This window comes from Salvelinus fontinalis, chromosome 11, assembly GCF_029448725.1.
Source record: "Salvelinus fontinalis isolate EN_2023a chromosome 11, ASM2944872v1, whole genome shotgun sequence".
Lineage (NCBI taxonomy): Eukaryota > Metazoa > Chordata > Actinopteri > Salmoniformes > Salmonidae > Salvelinus > Salvelinus fontinalis.
Window position 1 is genome coordinate 56388215 of NC_074675.1, and position 13475 is coordinate 56401689.

The window sequence follows — 13475 nt, forward strand, 5'->3', positions numbered from 1 at the left end:
GCAGTAGTTTTTATTAGTGGTATTAGTAATTGTAGCAGTAGTTTTATTAGTGGTATTAGTAATTGTAGCAGTAGTTTTTATTAGTGGTATTAGTAGTTGTAGCAGTAGTTTTTATTAGTAGTTGTAGCAGTAGTTTTATTAGTGGTATTAGTAGTTGTAGCAGTAGTTTTATTAGTGGTATTAGTAGTTGTAGCAGTAGTTTTTATTAGTGGTATTAGTAGTTGTAGCAGTAGTTTTATTAGTGGTATTAGTAGTTGTAGCAGTAGTTTTTATTAGTGGTATTAGTGGTTGTAGCAGTAGTTTTTATTAGTAGTTGTAGCAGTAGTTTTATTAGTGGTATTAGTAGTTGTAGCAGTAGTTTTTATTAGTGGTATTAGTAGTTGTAGCAGTAGTTTTTATTAGTGGTATTAGTGGTTGTAGCAGTAGTTTTATTAGTAGACATAGCAGGAGTATTTATTAGTGATAGGCCTATTAGTAGTTTAGTAGTAGTGTTTATTAGTGGTAGGACTATTAGTAGCTTTGTTGTGCTCTTTTTATTATTATAATGATTTCAGTGTTATTATTATCCGACTGTAGTTGCCATATTATTCTTGTCACTAATTCATTTTTTAAAGAGATTTCATCCTGCAAAATGTCTTATAAATCCATAAATAAATTGTTGTTGTGTTCCAGAGATCAAGGAGAACTCTGTGATCGCTGCTAAGTTTCACCCTCAGTTCTGGCTGGAGGGCGTGTGGCTGTGCTGTCGTCAGACAGAGAAACTGGCCCTGGGATGTGAGAAGTACAACCTGTTCGGAGACAGTAAGATCTACATTTACACCGAGTGAACAAAACATTAGGAACACCTGCTCTTTCCACGATATAGACTGACCAGGTGAATTCAGGTGAAACCTATGATTCCTTATCAAATCAAATCAAATCAAGATTATTTTATATAGCCCTTCGTACATCAGCTAATATCTCGAAGTGCTGTACAGAAACCCAGCCTAAAACCCCAAACAGCAAGCAATGCAGGTGTAGAAGCACGGTGGCTAGGAAAAACTCCCTAGAAAGGCCAAAACCTAGGAAGAAACCTAGAGAGGAACCAGGCTATGAGGGGTGGCCAGTCCTCTTCTGGCTGTGCCGGGTGGAGATTATAACAGAACTATGCCAAGATGTTCAAAATATTCATAAGTGACAAGCATGGTCAAATAATAATCATGAATAATTTTCAGTTGGCTTTTCATAGCCGATCATTAAGAGTTGAAAATAGCAGGTCTGGGACAGGTGGCGGTTCCATAACCGCAGGCAGAACAGTTGAAACTGGAATAGCAGCAAGGCCAGGTGGACTGGGGACAGCAAGGAGTCATCATGCCTGGTAGTCCTGACGTATGGTCCTAGGGCTCAGGTCCTCCGAGAGAGAGAAGGAAAGAGAGAATTAGAAAGAGCCAAGATTTTCAAAATGTTCATAAGTGACAAGCATGGTCAAATAATAATCATGAATAATTTTCAGTTGGCTTTTCCTAGCCGATCATTAAGAGTTGAAAACAGCAGGTCTGGGACAGGTATGGGTTCCATAACCGCAGGCAGAACAGTTGAAACTGGAATAGCAGCAAGGCCAGGCGGACTGGGGACAGCAAGGAGTCATCATGCCCGGTTTGCCGTGACGTATGGTCCTATGGCTCAGGTTCTCCGAGAGAGAGAAAGAAAGAGAGAACGAGAGAATTAGAGAGAGCATACTTAAATTTACACAGGACACTGGATAAGATAGGAGAAGTACTCCAGGTATAACCAACTGACCCTAGCCCCCCGACACATAAACTACTGCAGCATAAATACTGGAGGCTGAGACAGGAGGGGTCAGGAGACACTGTGGCCCCATCAGAAGAAACACCCGGACAGGGCCAAACAGGAAGGATATAACCCCACCCACTTTGCCAAAGCACAGCCCCCACACCACTAGAGGGATATCTTCAACCACCAACTTACAATCCTGAGTATAGAGTATAGCCCACAAAGATCTCCACCACAGCACAAACCAAGGGGGGGGAGCCAACCCAGACAGGAAGATCACGTCAGTAACTCAACCCACTCAAGTGACGCACCCCTCCCAGGGACGGCATGAAAGAGCACCAGTAAGCCAGTGACTCAGCCCCTGTAATAGGGTTAGAGGCAGAGAATCCCAGTGGAGAGAGGGGAACCGGCCAGGCAGAGACAGCAAGGGCGGTTCGTTGCTCCAGAGCCTTTCGATGTCACTTGTTAAACCCACTTCAATCCATGTAGATGAAGGGGAAGAGACAGGTTAAAGAAGGATTTTTAAGCCTGGATTGTGTGTTTGAAATGGGGTGTGGTAGTAGGTGTCATGTGCACCGGTTCCTTTCAAGAACTGTAACGTTTTTCACACAACAGTTTCCTGTGTATCAAGAATGGTCCACCACTCAACGGACATCCAGCCAACTTGACACAACTGTGGGAAGCATTGGGGCGGCAGGTAGCCTAGTGGTTAGAGCCTAGTGGTTAGAGTGTTGGACTAGTAACTGAAAGGTTGCCAGTTCAAATCCCCGAGCTGACAAGGTACAAATCTGTCGTTCTGTCCCTGAACAAGGCAGTTAACCCACTGTTCCTAGGCAGTTGTTGAAAATAAGAATTTGTTCTTAACTGACTAAAATAAAATAAATTAACATGGAGTTAACATGGACCAGGATTCCTGTGGAACGCTTTCAACACCTTGTAGAGTTCATGTCCTGATGAATTCCCCCCTCCTCCCTAGTTCTACAGCTGAGTTCCCCCCTCCTCCTAGTTCTGCAGCTGAATTCCCCCCTCCTCCCTAGTTCTGCAGCTGAATTCCCCCCTCCTCCCTAGTTCTGCAGCTGAATTCCTCCCTCCTCCCTAGTTCTGCAGCTGAATTCCCCCCTCCTCCCTAGTTCTACAGCTGAATTCCCCCCTCCTCCCTAGTTCTGCAGCTGAATTCCTCCCTCCTCCCTAGTTCTGCAGCTGAGTTCCCCCCTCCTCCCTAGTTCTGCAGCTGAATTCCCCCCTCCTCCCTAGTTCTGCAGCTGAGTTCCTCCCTCCTCCCTAGTTCTACAGCTGAATTCCCCCCTCCTCCCTAGTTCTACAGCTGAATTCCCCCCTCCTCCCAAGTTCTACAGCTGAATTCCCCCCTCCTCCCTAGTTCTGCAGCTGAATTCCTCCCTCCTCCCTAGTTCTGCAGCTGAGTTCCCCCCTCCTCCCTAGTTCTGCAGCTGAATTCCCCCCTCCTCCCTAGTTCTGCAGCTGAGTTCCTCCCTCCTCCCTAGTTCTGCAGCTGAGTTCCTCCCTCCTCCCTAGTTCTACAGCTGAATTCCCCCCTCCTCCCTAGTTCTACAGCTGAATTCCTCCCTCCTCCCTAGTTCTGCAGCTGAGTTCCCCCCTCCTCCCTAGTTCTGCAGCTGAATTCCCCCCTCCTCCCTAGTTCTGCAGCTGAGTTCCTCCCTCCTCCCTAGTTCTACAGCTGAATTCCCCCCTCCTCCCTAGTTCTACAGCTGAATTCCCCCCTCCTCCCTAGTTCTGCAGCTGAATTCCTCCCTCCTCCCTATTTCTGCAGCTGAGTTCCCCCCTCCTCCCTAGTTCTGCAGCTGAATTCCCCCCTCCTCCCTAGTTCTACAGCTGAATTCCCCCCTCCGCCCTAGTTCTACAGCTGAATTCCCCCCTCCTCCCTAGTTCTACAGCTGAATTCCCCCCTCCTCTCTAGTTCTGCAGCTGAATTCCCCCCTCCTCTCTAGTTCTGCAGCTGAATTCCCCCCTAGTTCTACAGCTGGATTCCCCCCTCCCTAGTTCGGCAGCTGAATTCCCCCCTCCTCCCTAGTTCTACAGCTGAGTTCCCCCCTCCTTCCTAGTTCTGCAGCTGAATTCCCCCCTCCTTCCTAGTTCTGCAGCTGAATTCCCCCCTCCTCCCTAGTTCTGCAGCTGAATTCCCCCCTCCTCCCTAGTTCTACAGCTGAATTCCCCCCTCCTCCCTAGTTCTACAGCTGAATTCCCCCCTCCTCCCTAGTTCTACAGCTGAATTCCCCCCTCCTCCCTCGTTCTGCAGCTGAATTCCCCCCTCCTCCCTAGTTCTGCAGCTGAATTCCCCCCTCCTCTCTAGTTCTGCAGCTGAATTCCCCCCTAGTTCTACAGCTGGATTCCCCCCTCCCTAGTTCGGCAGCTGAATTCCCCCCTCCTCCCTAGTTCTACAGCTGAGTTCCCCCCTCCTTCCTAGTTCTGCAGCTGAATTCCCCCCTCCTTCCTAGTTCTGCAGCTGAATTCCCCCCTCCTCCCTAGTTCTGCAGCTGAATTCCCCCCTCCTCCCTAGTTCTACAGCTGAATTCCCCCCTCCTCCCTAGTTCTACAGCTGAATTCCCCCCTCCTCCCTAGTTCTACAGCTGAATTCCCCCCTCCTCCCTAGTTCTACAGCTGAATTCCCCCCTCCTCCCTCGTTCTGCAGCTGAATTCCCCCCTCCTCCCTAGTTCTACAGCTGAATTCCCCCCTCCTCTCTAGTTCTGCAGCTGAATTCCCCCCTCCTCCCTAGTTCTACAGCTGAATTCCCCCCTCCTCCCTAGTTCTACAGCTGAATTCCCCCCTCCTCTCTAGTTCTGCAGCTGAATTCCCCCCTCCTAGTTCTGCAGCTGAATTCCCCCCTCCTCCCTAGTTCTGCAGCTGAATTCCCCCCTCCTCCCTAGTTCTGCAGCTGAATTCCTCCCTCCTCCCTAGTTCTGCAGCTGAATTCCCCCCTCCTCCCTAGTTCTACAGCTGAATTCCCCCCTCCTCCCTAGTTATGCAGCTGAATTCCCCCCTCCTCCCTAGTTCTACAGCTGAATTCCCCCCTCCTCCCTAGTTCTACAGCTGAATTCCCCCCTCCTCCCTAGTTCTGCAGCTGAATTCCTCCCTCCTCCCTATTTCTGCAGCTGAGTTCCCCCCTCCTCCCTAGTTCTGCAGCTGAATTCCCCCCTCCTCCCTAGTTCTGCAGCTGAATTCCCCCCTCCTCCCTAGTTCTACAGCTGAATTCCCCCCTCCTCCCTAGTTCTGCAGCTGAATTCCTCCCTCCTCCCTAGTTCTGCAGCTGAGTTCCCCCCTCCTCCCTAGTTCTGCAGCTGAATTCCCCCCTCCTCCCTAGTTCTGCAGCTGAGTTCCTCCCTCCTCCCTAGTTCTACAGCTGAATTCCCCCCTCCTCCCTAGTTCTACAGCTGAATTCCTCCCTCCTCCCTAGTTCTGCAGCTGAGTTCCCCCCTCCTCCCTAGTTCTGCAGCTGAATTCCCCCCTCCTCCCTAGTTCTGCAGCTGAGTTCCTCCCTCCTCCCTAGTTCTACAGCTGAATTCCCCCCTCCTCCCTAGTTCTACAGCTGAATTCCCCCCTCCTCCCTAGTTCTGCAGCTGAATTCCTCCCTCCTCCCTATTTTTGCAGCTGAGTTCCCCCCTCCTCCCTAGTTCTGCAGCTGAATTCCCCCCTCCTCCCTAGTTCTACAGCTGAATTCCCCCCTCCTCCCTAGTTCTACAGCTGAATTCCCCCCTCCTCCCTAGTTCTACAGCTGAATTCCCCCCTCCTCTCTAGTTCTGCAGCTGAATTCCCCCCTCCTCTCTAGTTCTGCAGCTGAATTCCCCCCTAGTTCTACAGCTGGATTCCCCCCTCCTCCCTAGTTCGGCAGCTGAATTCCCCCCTCCTCCCTAGTTCTACAGCTGAGTTCCCCCCTCCTTCCTAGTTCTGCAGCTGAATTCCCCCCTCCTTCCTAGTTCTGCAGCTGAATTCCCCCCTCCTCCCTAGTTCTGCAGCTGAATTCCCCCCTCCTCCCTAGTTCTACAGCTGAATTCCCCCCTCCTCCCTAGTTCTACAGCTGAATTCCCCCCTCCTCCCTAGTTCTACAGCTGAATTCCCCCCTCCTCCCTAGTTCTACAGCTGAATTCCCCCCTCCTCCCTCGTTCTGCAGCTGAATACCCCCCTCCTCCCTAGTTCTACAGCTGAATTCCCCCCTCCTCCCTCGTTCTGCAGCTGAATACCCCCCTCCTCCCTAGTTCTACAGCTGAATTCCCCCCTCCTCTCTAGTTCTGCAGCTGAATTCCCCCCTCCTCCCTAGTTCTACAGCTGAATTCCCCCCTCCTCCCTAGTTCTACAGCTGAATTCCCCCCTCCTCTCTAGTTCTGCAGCTGAATTCCCCCCTCCTAGTTCTGCAGCTGAATTCCCCCCTCCTCCCTAGTTCTGCAGCTGAATTCCCCCCTCCTCCCTAGTTCTGCAGCTGAATTCCTCCCTCCTCCCTAGTTCTGCAGCTGAATTCCCCCCTCCTCCCTAGTTCTACAGCTGAATTCCCCCCTCCTCCCTAGTTCTGCAGCTGAATTCCCCCCTCCTCCCTAGTTCTGCAGCTGAATTCCCCCCTCCTCCCTAGTTCTGCAGCTGAATTCCTCCCTCCTCCCTAGTTCTGCAGCTGAATTCCCCCCTCCTCCCTAGTTCTGCAGCTGAATTCCTCCCTCCTCCCTAGTTCTGCAGCTGAGTTCCCCCCTCCTCCCTAGTTCTGCAGCTGAATTCCCCCCTCCTCCCTAGTTCTGCAGCTGAGTTCCTCCCTCCTCCCTAGTTCTACAGCTGAATTCCCCCCTCCTCCCTAGTTCTACAGCTGAATTCCCCCCTCCTCCCTAGTTCTACAGCTGAATTCCCCCCTCCTCCCTAGTTCTGCAGCTGAATTCCTCCCTCCTCCCTAGTTCTGCAGCTGAATTCCCCCCTCCTCCCTAGTTCTGCAGCTGAATTCCTCCCTCCTCCCTAGTTCTGCAGCTGAGTTCCCCCCTCCTCCCTAGTTCTACAGCTGAATTCCCCCCTCCTCCCTAGTTCTACAGCTGAATTTCTCCCTCCTCCCTAGTTCTGCAGCTGAGTTCCCCCCTCCTCCCTAGTTCTGCAGCTGAATTCCCCCCTCCTCCCTAGTTCTGCAGCTGAGTTCCTCCCTCCTCCCTAGTTCTACAGCTGAATTCCCCCCTCCTCCCTAGTTCTACAGCTGAATTCCCCCCTCCTCCCTAGTTCTGCAGCTGAATTCCTCCCTCCTCCCTATTTCTGCAGCTGAGTTCCCCCCTCCTCCCTAGTTCTGCAGCTGAATTCCCCCCTCCTCCCTAGTTCTACAGCTGAATTCCCCCCTCCTCCCTAGTTCTACAGCTGAATTCCCCCCTCCTCCCTAGTTCTACAGCTGAATTCCCCCCTCCTCTCTAGTTCTGCAGCTGAATTCCCCCCTCCTCTCTAGTTCTGCAGCTGAATTCCCCCCTAGTTCTACAGCTGAGTTCCCCCCTCCTTCCTAGTTCTGCAGCTGAATTCCCCCCTCCTCCCTAGTTCTGCAGCTGAATTCCCCCCTCCTCCCTAGTTCTACAGCTGAATTCCCCCCTCCTCCCTAGTTCTACAGCTGAATTCCCCCCTCCTCTCTAGTTCTGCAGCTGAATTCCCCCCTCCTAGTTCTGCAGCTGAATTCCCCCCTCCTCCCTAGTTCTGCAGCTGAATTCCCCCCTCCTCCCTAGTTCTGCAGCTGAATTCCTCCCTCCTCCCTAGTTCTGCAGCTGAATTCCCCCCTCCTCCCTAGTTCTACAGCTGAATTCCCCCCTCCTCCCTAGTTCTACAGCTGAATTCCCCCCTCCTCCCTAGTTCTGCAGCTGAATTCCCCCCTCCTCCCTAGTTCTGCAGCTGAATTCCCCCCTCCTCCCTAGTTCTGCAGCTGAATTCCTCCCTCCTCCCTAGTTCTGCAGCTGAATTCCCCCCTCCTCCCTAGTTCTGCAGCTGAATTCCTCCCTCCTCCCTAGTTCTGCAGCTGAATTCCCCCCTCCTCCCTAGTTCTACAGCTGAATTCCCCCCTCCTCCCTAGTTCTACAGCTGAATTCCCCCCTCCTCCCTAGTTCTGCAGCTGAATTCCCCCCTCCTCCCTAGTTCTGCAGCTGAATTCCCCCCTCCTCCCTAGTTCTGCAGCTGAATTCCTCCCTCCTCCCTAGTTCTGCAGCTGAATTCCCCCCTCCTCCCTAGTTCTGCAGCTGAATTCCTCCCTCCTCCCTAGTTCTGCAGCTGAGTTCCCCCCTCCTCCCTAGTTCTGCAGCTGAATTCCCCCCTCCTCCCTAGTTCTGCAGCTGAGTTCCTCCCTCCTCCCTAGTTCTACAGCTGAATTCCCCCCTCCTCCCTAGTTCTACAGCTGAATTCCCCCCTCCTCCCTAGTTCTACAGCTGAATTACCCCCTCCTCCCTAGTTCTGCAGCTGAATTCCTCCCTCCTCCCTAGTTCTGCAGCTGAATTCCCCCCTCCTCCCTAGTTCTGCAGCTGAATTCCTCCCTCCTCCCTAGTTCTGCAGCTGAGTTCCCCCCTCCTCCCTAGTTCTACAGCTGAATTCCCCCCTCCTCCCTAGTTCTACAGCTGAATTTCTCCCTCCTCCCTAGTTCTGCAGCTGAGTTCCCCCCTCCTCCCTAGTTCTGCAGCTGAATTCCCCCCTCCTCCCTAGTTCTGCAGCTGAGTTCCTCCCTCCTCCCTAGTTCTACAGCTGAATTCCCCCCTCCTCCCTAGTTCTACAGCTGAATTCCCCCCTCCTCCCTAGTTCTGCAGCTGAATTCCTCCCTCCTCCCTATTTCTGCAGCTGAGTTCCCCCCTCCTCCCTAGTTCTGCAGCTGAATTCCCCCCTCCTCCCTAGTTCTACAGCTGAATTCCCCCCTCCTCCCTAGTTCTACAGCTGAATTCCCCCCTCCTCCCTAGTTCTACAGCTGAATTCCCCCCTCCTCTCTAGTTCTGCAGCTGAATTCCCCCCTCCTCTCTAGTTCTGCAGCTGAATTCCCCCCTAGTTCTACAGCTGAGTTCCCCCCTCCTTCCTAGTTCTGCAGCTGAATTCCCCCCTCCTTCCTAGTTCTGCAGCTGAATTCCCCCCTCCTCCCTAGTTCTGCAGCTGAATTCCCCCCTCCTCCCTAGTTCTGCAGCTGAATTCCCCCCTCCTCCCTCGTTCTGCAGCTGAATTCCCCCCTCCTCCCTAGTTCTACAGCTGAATTCCCCCCTCCTCTCTAGTTCTGCAGCTGAATTCCCCCCTCCTCCCTAGTCCTACAGCTGAATTCCCCCCTCCTCCCTAGTTCTACAGCTGAATTCCCCCCTCCTCCCTAGTTCTACAGCTGAATTCCCCCCTCCTCCCTAGTTCTGCAGCTGAATTCCTCCCTCCTCCCTATTTCTGCAGCTGAGTTCCCCCCTCCTCCCTAGTTCTGCAGCTGAATTCCCCCCCCTCCCTAGTTCTACAGCTGAATTCCCCCCTCCGCCCTAGTTCTACAGCTGAATTCCCCCCTCCTCCCTAGTTCTACAGCTGAATTCCCCCCTCCTCTCTAGTTCTGCAGCTGAATTCCCCCCTCCTCTCTAGTTCTGCAGCTGAATTCCCCCCTAGTTCTACAGCTGGATTCCCCCCTCCCTAGTTCGGCAGCTGAATTCCCCCCTCCTCCCTAGTTCTACAGCTGAGTTCCCCCCTCCTTCCTAGTTCTGCAGCTGAATTCCCCCCTCCTTCCTAGTTCTGCAGCTGAATTCCCCCCTCCTCCCTAGTTCTGCAGCTGAATTCCCCCCTCCTCCCTAGTTCTACAGCTGAATTCCCCCCTCCTCCCTAGTTCTACAGCTGAATTCCCCCCTCCTCCCTAGTTCTACAGCTGAATTCCCCCCTCCTCCCTAGTTCTACAGCTGAATTCCCCCCTCCTCCCTCGTTCTGCAGCTGAATTCCCCCCTCCTCCCTAGTTCTACAGCTGAATTCCCCCCTCCTCTCTAGTTCTGCAGCTGAATTCCCCCCTCCTCCCTAGTTCTACAGCTGAATTCCTCCCTCCTCCCTAGTTCTACAGCTGAATTCCCCCCTCCTCTCTAGTTCTGCAGCTGAATTCCCCCCTCCTAGTTCTGCAGCTGAATTCCCCCCTCCTCCCTAGTTCTGCAGCTGAATTCCCCCCTCCTCCCTAGTTCTGCAGCTGAATTCCTCCCTCCTCCCTAGTTCTGCAGCTGAATTCCCCCCTCCTCCCTAGTTCTACAGCTGAATTCCCCCCTCCTCCCTAGTTATGCAGCTGAATTCCCCCCTCCTCCCTAGTTCTACAGCTGAATTCCCCCCTCCTCCCTAGTTCTACAGCTGAATTCCCCCCTCCTCCCTAGTTCTGCAGCTGAATTCCTCCCTCCTCCCTATTTCTGCAGCTGAGTTCCCCCCTCCTCCCTAGTTCTGCAGCTGAATTCCCCCCTCCTCCCTAGTTCTGCAGCTGAATTCCCCCCTCCTCCCTAGTTCTACAGCTGAATTCCCCCCTCCTCCCTAGTTCTGCAGCTGAATTCCTCCCTCCTCCCTAGTTCTGCAGCTGAGTTCCCCCCTCCTCCCTAGTTCTGCAGCTGAATTCCCCCCTCCTCCCTAGTTCTGCAGCTGAGTTCCTCCCTCCTCCCTAGTTCTACAGCTGAATTCCCCCCTCCTCCCTAGTTCTACAGCTGAATTCCTCCCTCCTCCCTAGTTCTGCAGCTGAGTTCCCCCCTCCTCCCTAGTTCTGCAGCTGAATTCCCCCCTCCTCCCTAGTTCTGCAGCTGAGTTCCTCCCTCCTCCCTAGTTCTACAGCTGAATTCCCCCCTCCTCCCTAGTTCTACAGCTGAATTCCCCCCTCCTCCCTAGTTCTGCAGCTGAATTCCTCCCTCCTCCCTATTTTTGCAGCTGAGTTCCCCCCTCCTCCCTAGTTCTGCAGCTGAATTCCCCCCTCCTCCCTAGTTCTACAGCTGAATTCCCCCCTCCTCCCTAGTTCTACAGCTGAATTCCCCCCTCCTCCCTAGTTCTACAGCTGAATTCCCCCCTCCTCTCTAGTTCTGCAGCTGAATTCCCCCCTCCTCTCTAGTTCTGCAGCTGAATTCCCCCCTAGTTCTACAGCTGGATTCCCCCCTCCTCCCTAGTTCGGCAGCTGAATTCCCCCCTCCTCCCTAGTTCTACAGCTGAGTTCCCCCCTCCTTCCTAGTTCTGCAGCTGAATTCCCCCCTCCTTCCTAGTTCTGCAGCTGAATTCCCCCCTCCTCCCTAGTTCTGCAGCTGAATTCCCCCCTCCTCCCTAGTTCTACAGCTGAATTCCCCCCTCCTCCCTAGTTCTACAGCTGAATTCCCCCCTCCTCCCTAGTTCTACAGCTGAATTCCCCCCTCCTCCCTAGTTCTACAGCTGAATTCCCCCCTCCTCCCTCGTTCTGCAGCTGAATACCCCCCTCCTCCCTAGTTCTACAGCTGAATTCCCCCCTCCTCCCTCGTTCTGCAGCTGAATACCCCCCTCCTCCCTAGTTCTACAGCTGAATTCCCCCCTCCTCTCTAGTTCTGCAGCTGAATTCCCCCCTCCTCCCTAGTTCTACAGCTGAATTCCCCCCTCCTCCCTAGTTCTACAGCTGAATTCCCCCCTCCTCTCTAGTTCTGCAGCTGAATTCCCCCCTCCTAGTTCTGCAGCTGAATTCCCCCCTCCTCCCTAGTTCTGCAGCTGAATTCCCCCCTCCTCCCTAGTTCTGCAGCTGAATTCCTCCCTCCTCCCTAGTTCTGCAGCTGAATTCCCCCCTCCTCCCTAGTTCTACAGCTGAATTCCCCCCTCCTCCCTAGTTCTGCAGCTGAATTCCCCCCTCCTCCCTAGTTCTGCAGCTGAATTCCCCCCTCCTCCCTAGTTCTGCAGCTGAATTCCTCCCTCCTCCCTAGTTCTGCAGCTGAATTCCCCCCTCCTCCCTAGTTCTGCAGCTGAATTCCTCCCTCCTCCCTAGTTCTGCAGCTGAGTTCCCCCCTCCTCCCTAGTTCTGCAGCTGAATTCCCCCCTCCTCCCTAGTTCTGCAGCTGAGTTCCTCCCTCCTCCCTAGTTCTACAGCTGAATTCCCCCCTCCTCCCTAGTTCTACAGCTGAATTCCCCCCTCCTCCCTAGTTCTACAGCTGAATTCCCCCCTCCTCCCTAGTTCTGCAGCTGAATTCCTCCCTCCCTAGTTCTGCAGCTGAATTCCCCCCTCCTCCCTAGTTCTGCAGCTGAATTCCTCCCTCCTCCCTAGTTCTGCAGCTGAGTTCCCCCCTCCTCCCTAGTTCTACAGCTGAATTCCCCCCTCCTCCCTAGTTCTACAGCTGAATTTCTCCCTCCTCCCTAGTTCTGCAGCTGAGTTCCCCCCTCCTCCCTAGTTCTGCAGCTGAATTCCCCCCTCCTCCCTAGTTCTGCAGCTGAGTTCCTCCCTCCTCCCTAGTTCTACAGCTGAATTCCCCCCTCCTCCCTAGTTCTACAGCTGAATTCCCCCCTCCTCCCTAGTTCTGCAGCTGAATTCCTCCCTCCTCCCTATTTCTGCAGCTGAGTTCCCCCCTCCTCCCTAGTTCTGCAGCTGAATTCCCCCCTCCTCCCTAGTTCTACAGCTGAATTCCCCCCTCCTCCCTAGTTCTACAGCTGAATTCCCCCCTCCTCCCTAGTTCTACAGCTGAATTCCCCCCTCCTCTCTAGTTCTGCAGCTGAATTCCCCCCTCCTCTCTAGTTCTGCAGCTGAATTCCCCCCTAGTTCTACAGCTGAGTTCCCCCCTCCTTCCTAGTTCTGCAGCTGAATTCCCCCCTCCTTCCTAGTTCTGCAGCTGAATTCCCCCCTCCTCCCTAGTTCTGCAGCTGAATTCCCCCCTCCTCCCTAGTTCTGCAGCTGAATTCCCCCCTCCTCCCTCGTTCTGCAGCTGAATTCCCCCCTCCTCCCTAGTTCTACAGCTGAATTCCCCCCTCCTCTCTAGTTCTGCAGCTGAATTCCCCCCTCCTCCCTAGTCCTACAGCTGAATTCCCCCCTCCTCCCTAGTTCTACAGCTGAATTCCCCCCTCCTCCCTAGTTCTACAGCTGAATTCCCCCCTCCTCCCTAGTTCTGCAGCTGAATTCCCCCCTCCTCCCTAGTTCTACAGCTGAATTCCCCCCTCCTCTCTAGTTCTGCAGCAGAGTTCCCCCCTCCTCCCTCGTTCTACAGCTGAATTCCCCCCTCCTCCCTAGTTCTACAGCTGAATTCCCCCCTCCTCTCTAGTTCTGCAGCTGAATTCCCCCCTCCTCCCTCGTTCTGCAGCTGAATTCCCCCCTCTTCCCTCGTTCTGCAGCTGAATTCCTCCCTCCTCCCTAGTTCTGCAGCTGAATTCCCCCCTCCTCCCTCGTTCTGCAGCTGAATTCCTCCCTCCTCCCTCGTTCTGCAGCTGAATTCCTCCCTCCTCCCTAGTTCTGCAGCTGAATTCCCCCTCCCCCCTCGTTCTGCAGCTGAATTCCTCCCTCCTCCCTAGTTCTGCAGCTGAATTCCCCCCTCCTCCCTAGTTCTACAGCTGAATTCCTCCCTCAATCAATAAGTTCTAGTAGAGTAACATAAATAAGTTTAGCTAGAATCCAACGTTATGAATTGCACAAGAATGGATTTATAAGGTATTGTTTTGTCTTTATTTAAACTAGCCAGACACCCGCCCCTCGGATATAACCACAGGGACAGCGGGTTATGAGTCAACCTGCGCATCACACACACACACACACACACTCACTCACTCAGGAGGACAGGTTCTCTGTATC

The 13475-nt window shown here is 53.3% G+C and overlaps 1 protein-coding gene across 1 annotated transcript in view; it reads left to right on the forward strand.

The window, feature by feature from the left end:
* LOC129865991 (tyrosine-protein kinase Tec-like) overlaps positions 1 to 13475 on the forward strand; it is a 90341-nt gene that overhangs the window by 46065 nt on the left and 30801 nt on the right. Inside the window, exon 5 of the mRNA XM_055939122.1 lies at positions 673 to 801. Coding sequence (XP_055795097.1) covers positions 673 to 801 — 129 coding nt within the window. The remainder of the gene's footprint in view (positions 1 to 672; positions 802 to 13475) is intronic.